Source organism: Hemiscyllium ocellatum, chromosome 24, assembly GCF_020745735.1.
Source record: "Hemiscyllium ocellatum isolate sHemOce1 chromosome 24, sHemOce1.pat.X.cur, whole genome shotgun sequence".
Classification (NCBI taxonomy): Eukaryota; Metazoa; Chordata; class Chondrichthyes; order Orectolobiformes; family Hemiscylliidae; genus Hemiscyllium; species Hemiscyllium ocellatum.
The window spans coordinates 24,229,129-24,237,780 of record NC_083424.1 but is presented as its reverse complement, the minus strand read 5'-3'; the positions used below and the strand labels follow the sequence as shown (position 1 = coordinate 24,237,780).

The following is an 8,652-nucleotide window of genomic DNA, read 5'->3' as shown; positions in this document are numbered from 1 at the left end:
TGCTAGGATGAAACTGAATTAGAGATCAAAAAAACTGCAGATGCTGGAATCCAAAGTAGACAAGTAGGAGGCTGGAAGAACACAACAAGCCATGCAGCATCAGGAGGTGCAGAAGTTGACATTTCAGGTGTAACCTTTCTTCAGGATGAAACTGGAGCCACATTCTTCTGAATTGAACAAAAGCTAAGCCACCAATGGCTCCTGATGAGGTTGCCTTACGTCAATAAATTCAGCTGTGCAAAATCCAATGAACAGCACAAGCATCTGGCTACACGCTACTAAATAATGTGCTTTTTTGGAAATTATGTAGTTAGGACATGTCTACAGATTACTTTTCAATAAAAAAGTTACCTTGACAACTGAAACCAAAACCCATCTGTCTCTATTTTAAAAACAGAAATTCCTTAATGATAGCATTATAAATGTGACAATGCTGCTCCTTTAACAAGGTTATGTTGCCCTGGTTTTTTATTGAAAAAGGGGTTCGAAAAGGCTGAGGTTCCAATTTGTCTGGTTATAGGCCACTCTGATTATGGCTAACAGGTATGTGATAATGCTGCTGCTCCTTTAACAAGATTATGCTAACCTTGATCTTCTTTTCATGTGGTCATAAAAACACAGGTCCTGAAAAGCTTGGAAAGCTTACAGCCAATTTGATTTAAAAAAAAGTTTAAAAAAAAACACTTGTACAATGAAAAACGTGTGGCCAGTTCTCCCAGCTTTTCTCTGGTTCGTGTGATCTGGCTTATCACTGAAAGCAGTCAGGCAGTTGTAAAAGCTGCTGGACCCAAAGAAGCAGGTACTCTCTCGCTGACTTCTCTCCTGTTAAGACTCTGTTTGATTTTACCTTTTGTGCCAAGGGGTGTTTATGGGGATTGTTGCAAGTGTGGAGTTTGCACGTTCTCCCCGTGTCTGCGTGGGTTTCCTCCGGGTGCTCCGGTTTCCTCCCACAGTCCAAAGATGTGCGGGTCAGGTGAATTGGCCATGCTAAATTGCCCGTAGTGTTAGGTAAGGGGTAAATGTAGGGGTATGGGTGGGTTGCGCTTCGGCGGGTCGGTGTGGACTTGTTGGGCCGAAGGGCCTGTTTCCACACTGTAAGTCTGATCTAATCTAATATTTGGAACAGCATCATTATGTTGGGATTATCTGTTGGGTTTTCGGATAGGTTACATTATTCTGTATTCTTTTATTTGTGTTTCATTCGGTAATCTTGTAAATATATTCTTTTTGTTTATAATTGTATGGTTTGACCTGCGGCATCTCTCCTCCCACAATCCAAAAATGTGCAGGTTAGGTGAACTGGTCATGCTAAATTGCCCAGAGTGTTAGGTGAAGGGGTAAATGTAGGGGAATGGGTCTGGGTGGATTGCGCTTCAGTGGGTTGGTGTGGACTTGTTGGGGCGAAGGGCCTGTTTCCACACTAAGTAATCTAATCTAATCTGTGTTACACCTGCTCAAAACAAAGAGCAAAGTTAGGGTCTGGGTTACTTTTCTGAAATGCCCTGGTCCATAACAGATAATACCTCAGGCAACAATCAGACAGAAGGACTTTTAGGTTTTTTTTAAAAAGAAAACACTCATACAATGAAAGGGGTGTTCTCCCCATTCAGGGATTTTTCTACTTTGGTTTTGTTTTAGCTGGGGCCAGAGTGAAACGAGGTTCCATGTTTCAGCAAATGATCTTTGGCTGATCCGCCCTCTAACATCTCTCCTATAAGAACCTGAGTCTGAATTTATCTTTCTTTCCAATGAGTGTGTTTATGGAGATGTTGCAAGAAATTGTAACAGCATCATTAAGGTGCATGAGAGTTGATTGGATTTTCAGATAGATTGAGTTATTCTCTATTCTATTCTGTTTTTGCACTTCATTTGGTACTCTATAAAAAGTTTTGTTTAAAATTGCATGGGTTGACCAGCTGCGTGACTCTTGGAATATCCACCTTACCTCTGCCTAAAACAACTAAGTTAGGGTCTGGGTTACCTTCTTAAAATGGTCCATAACAGATTAGGGGCTCTTTGTGGGATTTATTCTGTTTTACTTGAAGCCAAGTGGTCTGATCAGCTGCATCACTCTTGGGATATTCACCTTACATCTGTCTAAAACAATTAGAAAACTTAGGGTTTGGGCTGCCCTCTTAAAATGCTTTGAAGTGGTCTGGCCTGGTCCATAACATATTATTCACCTTTATCACATTTGCTTCTGCAAGACTGGACGCGGCAGTTGGTCATGTGGTTTCACCATGATTTTGAGCTCATATGCCTAACCAACTCAAAGCAAGATGCAACAGAGCAACTGTCTGAAGGTTCATGTGGCATTGTGGTAGCGTCCCTACTCTGGGCAAGAAGGTCTGGGTTCAGGACATACATGCCCCAGACAAGTGTTATAACATCTCTGAACAATTAGATTAAGGTAATTACAATAGCAGCAACTGATGTCATATTCAGGACTGACTTCCACAGATAGTCTACTAACATGAAAGAGGCAGTGAAGAAGTTGGTTGATTATATGGAGAGTGACAAAAACCTAAGTTGTCACAGAAGCAACATGCAGAAAAGATTAAAGGATAGTTGGTGGTAAGTTACACTCTGGTGGGAACTTTGGTTTGGAAGACAGACATTATTGTAAATGGCCTGGCTATAATTATTCATCTAAGACAGGAGTTAAGCAAGGACAGCCCCACAAAGCTGAACACCACAAGTGAGGCAATGGAACACCATGGTGGGGAAACCAACAAACTGTCCTGCTGTGTCAAAAGCTACTCAAGCAGGATAGTGGATGTAACAACAGCGACAAGAACATACAAGGGCAGGAAACTAGTAATGTTCTAATCTGTCTCTCACAAACGTGATGTCTACTGCATCATAATATGTACAATCGATTCACCCCAAAAGCGATCTCAAAAAGTGAAGAACTAAATAGGCAGATTAGGGAAGAATAAAACTGCAAAATTTCTCTGATCACTTTAGGCAATTGAAACTCTTGCTCTGATCAATGAATTGTACCAAAGATAATGGTAAAATTGCCTCATTCTTACCAGACCATAAGGCTGCTGTCTCATTACAGACAGATGGCGATGGTTTCATCCAAGGGTCACCATAGGTCAGGTGACGGAAGAGACTGAGGAAAGTCCTTCATGGTAATCTTAGTCAGTGCAGGAATTGAATCCATGTTGTTGAAGTCACTTTGCATCACAAACTAGCCATCCAGCCAATTAGTTTTGGCGACACATAATGTGAAAATGTGATCCTTATACCTGTAATGTACTTAGTTGAAACTCAATTTACCCTATTCCATCATAAATTGACAAAATTAATTTTCTTCCCAGGCATTTTCTTTAAGTGTCAAACTTCTCTGATGCAACAAATATACATAGAATAGGAACAGGTTACTGTTTCAAGGTTTGACAAACTTTTAATTTTCAAGGTTTATAACCATTTGTTTGTAGGCAAATTCTGTTATTTAAAATATCAAAAATTAACTTTTTTGAAAACCTACATAACAATTGGAAAAATTGACTAAATCGAATTCCCAAAATTAAATTGAAAAATTTAGAGATCAAAAATTTAAAAGATCAACTTGCAAAAATCTTTTCGCACTCCAGTCCCAAAGGCAGTTATCAAAAATATTTACATTTGACTCAGCATTTGCCAACTTCATGTGTTCCCCATCCTCGACACCAAATTATATACTTAAGTTCACAAGATAATGTTAGATGATGGAAGCTATTTGGCTTATTGGATTCATCTATGGTAGTACTCCTCTTCCATTGTAGCATCCAAATATTATAAACAATTTGTACACTTAGTTCATCTTTGGGTGCTAATGAAAAAAATTAAAGCTGATTAAGATGCCTAATTCTTCTTCTTTCTTTCAATCCTCTGCTATAGGATTCAACTGGAAGGTGACCCATGATAAGTGAGTGCACCCTTTGGTGAATAATGCACACCTACAGTGAAAAACCCAAACACTGCCAATCCTGTACCAGTTTGATAATATTTCAGCACAACTATCAGTTTATAATATTTCCATTTCAACTGGTCAAGGACATGATTTACCCTGTTATATGCCAAAACATTATGCACTAGTTTCCTTCATGTAATTGTGCCTGAGATGTACCAGCTGAGAGGGTCTTTTAACTTATTTGTAGCTCTGCATATAAAGGGAAAATTGCAAATTATAAAAATGCTAGATTTATGTTCAAAAATTTAGGATCAGCACAGCCTGAAGTCACCTATTATTAATTTAGCTACTTTTGAAATGATTTTCTTTGCAGTTTAAAAAAGGATAATGCAAGTCTTAGTAAGAATTTAAGTGTTATTAATGTAAGCTGTCAGCATGTTCACAAGGACTATGCAACAAAAATGGACATGATGCTGGTCTGAATAGTAATGGAGGAGCAGCAGAGAAGTTATGCATTTATCTGAGAATATTGCAATATTGCAGCAACAGGATTCCAATACAATTCTCAACATGTTGAAGTTTACACAAGCTGGAGGTAAACATGTTAATATCAAGTGAAGCCATTTCTTTCAACCTGTTTTAAATTCTGGACATTTTCTTAACTTTATAACTAGAATGTGAATGGATGAACAAGTCAGTTGAAAACTAAGAAGGGGACAACTTAACCTAGCATAAAGGGTCACAAATTGAAACAATAAACCTTTCCAAAATTAAAGCATCATCCACAACATGAAGAAAAACAACACCCATGAAATAAAAATGAAATTTTCTTATACATTCAAATCAGCCTCCTGGGTACCTTTACCCCACAAGTCCAGTTTATTTCTGATATGACTACTGATCAACACCTTGACATTAGCTGCAATGGTGGAACCCAAAGAGCACACTATCAGCATGAACCATATTACTAGTGTACAAATACACAAAATGTCATCGCACAAAATTTTAAAGTCACATCACACATTATGAAGAGAATACAAATTTGAACAAGGACAATTACCCTACAGCTGGAATGGCAGTGTATTGAGCACAGCCTCTTCACACACTAGGCAATTCACCATGTCATGATATTACATTACATTCAAATGACCAGATTGAGAGAGAAATCAACATAGTAAATATCTGAATATTGTATTTAGAGCGCATCATCAATGGAATAATGAATTTAGATATACTAGCATTATACAATAGACTTTAGTGTTAATGGGTCAATATACTCGGAGATCTTGAGTATACAATAAATACCCTTCACAATAATGCAACTTCTTCAGTGGCACCAAGGTGTCACATATATAATTTCTGTCCATTATCAGTGCTTATAGGCTCCCAAATAAACAACTGCAGTGACTTTCTGCCAGAGATGACCTTAAATTGCTCAATTCTTCAAAATTACTTCATATGCCTGGAAAACATGCTGGGATACTTCTGAGACTCTGCATTTCAGCGATAACTGTAACAAAGGAAAGAGTCAATAGCACATCAGTGTAAAGTTGGAGTCACATATTGGATTAGCTGGGATGAAAGAGCATCTTGTCACTACAGCTTGTGTGAAAATTTCAAATTACATAAGAAAGATTAAGTGCGTCCATTTCTTTTAGTACATTAAATACAATGTGGATTAATTACGGTCAATGGAATATAATCTCCACAATTTATAATCTTAATTTAATCTGATTTTTAAACATGCTTAATATTTAACATTGCACTGTTTTAAAAAAATACACTATTTGGTACTTTATGAACTTAACATTAATCAAAACAGCAGGGCACGGAGTATGTAGCCAACAGCGACTATAAATTGCTCTTTCATATCAGTAGACAAATATAAAACACCAAGTAATGAAACACAGCCTCTTCAAACAAAAGGCCCCATTGAATGGCAATGAAGGCGAAAACCACTCTACATCATTAAATTGTATGAACAATCCTGTTTGTACTCCGTAAATGTTACAGCTACAGATTTTGAACAGTACATGTAGGAAGCAGATAGAAGGTATGTAAGAGGCATGAATTTAAGTAAGAATTCCTTTTATTGACAAAAGATTATAGTAAGTATGCAATTTACTTTCATGATTTTTTAAAAAACTGATATACCATTGACTGCCATTAGAGACAAAGCAATAATTGCTAGTCATTGTATTCTGGACTTCACACAATAAACACGAGTGGTTTTCTAATCAGCAAGCAGAAAACCATGAAAACTAAAAAGAATGAAGAAATTGATGCAAATAATTATGTTCATCCACATACCTATGAACACCTTACATGATGTTGCTTTTGAATAAATATTACGAGGGGACGCAGATTTACAATAGCACTATTATCGTATTGGAACAAATATTTCTCAATATTCTTTTTAGATGCTGGCCTCTGGTTTATGACATTTATCACAGAAAATTAGTTAGTCTATCTATTTATGTTACACAGCACTGATTTCAGTTGCTCAACAAGAAAAATGCTAATTTCCTTCCCTTCCCAATATTCATGTCAGTTAAATGTGCAATGCTGAAAGCAAAACATGATGCATTAAAAAATGCAAGGAATGATCATTTGGTCAAAACAAAACTATCCAAGACACTAGACAAAATGCAAACTGTAGTGTTAAAAATAATCTGTAGCCTGTCGCCCTTTTAATCTGCAACTAACTTCAAATTTAAGAAAAATAATGAATTTTCATTAGAGCACCATAGAATTTTGACCACAGTTTTTTTTTAATGTTGTGACTGTTGATTCATAGCAATGCTCTTTCTAGCAGTTTTGGAGCTTCAAGCAAAGATAAATGCTGAATATTTTCTAAAACTCAAGAGGTCGGTTGATGAAAATAGTTTCAGCATCATGTAAACCAATCAAATCCAGCGTTCATTATTAAAGTTCTAATCAACTACTTAATTAGGGAGCTTATGGTAAATGACCTATTTAGTCATCATGGGACAGTGAATCAGCAACACTGAAAATAGGCATCAGAAAAAAAGCCAGCTAGCAAAGCATAGCAAAAAAGACACTGCATAAGCATAGGGCAAAGAATGGAATTGCAAGATTTTGCAACTGACTAAAATTAAATGAATTGCTAACCTCCAAATCCTGACCCGTAGGACAAAACCACCATGGCACGCATGCAACAAAGGGAAAAATAAAGGTAACTATAAAATACAACATCTTTTCCCAACAGAAATCAGAAAGAAAATATTCTTGATTAATACACAAATGGCATGTAGGGACATAACAATGCAAAACATTAAGAACAAACATATAGGGAAGGCTACATAACGATGCATATTACAGAACAAGCCATCCGAAGAATTTGGACCAATACAAAAGAACAAAATTACATTGCTACATTTAATACTTAAAAACATTTAGTTCTCAACACTGCACAATTTAGAAATATGGTTGGTGGTAAAACTGAATTGTATGTAAGACACAAATTGAATAGAAACTCTGAATAAATTATAAAGGATCGGAGACATTTCCACTCTCATCTTATTCAACTTCAAGTACAAAGTTGAGAGGCATGCCCATAAACTTGCCAATAAATACAGCAGGAACAATGAGCTTATCAACAGAATTCCAGATTTTGTACTGGCTTTTGTTAAAGTGAATGCTGGCAATAAATAAACAGCTTACGTACAGTAAAAGCACATTCTACACAACATATTACAAACTGGAAAGGTACATGTTCACCACCACCACTCCATGTTCACAATACGTTGTATCAACACACTAAATAACATAAGAGTTTCAAATGTTAAAGAATAAAACTTCAAAAGCCAAATGGAGATGATGTTCAACACTTACCGTATAATTGGGATTGCCTGGTTGGATTCTAAGCTCTGCTAAAACCCAGATTCCATTTGTCAATTTAAGGGATTGATATAACATATCTTGTCCTTCAACATTCCTCTTTGCAACAGTGAAAATATTATTGCTTTGAAGCTTATTAGTGACTGCATCTGCAAGTTTATAAAAAGATTTCAGAGAAAAGTATAAAATTCAGACAAATCCTACTTCAACTTGAGTAGTTATATCTGCACTATCCACCATTCCTAATTGTCCTTGAAGAGCTCTGGGCCAATAGCATGTAGAATCATTTTTGAGACCTGCATTTATAATTCAGAAATGTGCAGGTAGCCAATCTCGTGAAGGAACCAAATAGAGACACACTGCAAATTTAGTTTTCAGATTACTGAAAGTCTTTCGATGCAGTGGATAAAGGTGCACCTAGAACAAAAAAAAATGGAGAGCAAGACAACCAGCATTCCTCTCAAACTGTTCCTTGTACCCAATTTCACATATCGAGTGTGTGGTGCTGGAAAAGCACAGCAGGCAGCTTGAGGAGAAGAATTGGAGTTTTGGGCATAAGCCCTTCACCAGGAAAAGATTCCTGAAGGACTTATGCCTGAAACATCGATTCTCCTGCTCTGCGAATGCCGCCTGACCTGCTGTGCTTTTCCAGCACCACACTCTCCACTCTGATCTCCAGCATCTGTAGTCTACACTTTCTACTATCCAATTTCATATATCAGGTTTGGCACCAGCATGTTCCTATAATCAGGACGGCTCAAGTCAAAGTACATTGCAAATATATTAAAATACAGCCCCAAGCAACTCAAATTTAAAGTTAGAAGTACGACATTCTTTCAGATCGTTTGTGACTCTAATGTTTCAATATGCAATACTGTGCCAAATAAATT

At 36.9% G+C, this 8,652-nt stretch overlaps 1 protein-coding gene across 1 annotated transcript in view; it reads right to left on the bottom strand.

The window, feature by feature from the left end:
• Nucleotides 1-4,715: 4,715 nt before the first annotated feature.
• The window catches only part of LOC132827102 (AP-1 complex subunit beta-1), a 70,422-nt gene continuing 66,485 nt past the window's right edge, over nucleotides 4,716-8,652 (bottom strand). The window contains exons 21-22 of the mRNA XM_060843583.1: nucleotides 7,757-7,911; nucleotides 4,716-5,411 (exon numbers count right to left, since the gene is read on the bottom strand). Coding sequence (XP_060699566.1) covers nucleotides 5,337-5,411; nucleotides 7,757-7,911 — 230 coding nt within the window. The 3' untranslated portion in view covers nucleotides 4,716-5,336. The remainder of the gene's footprint in view (nucleotides 5,412-7,756; nucleotides 7,912-8,652) is intronic.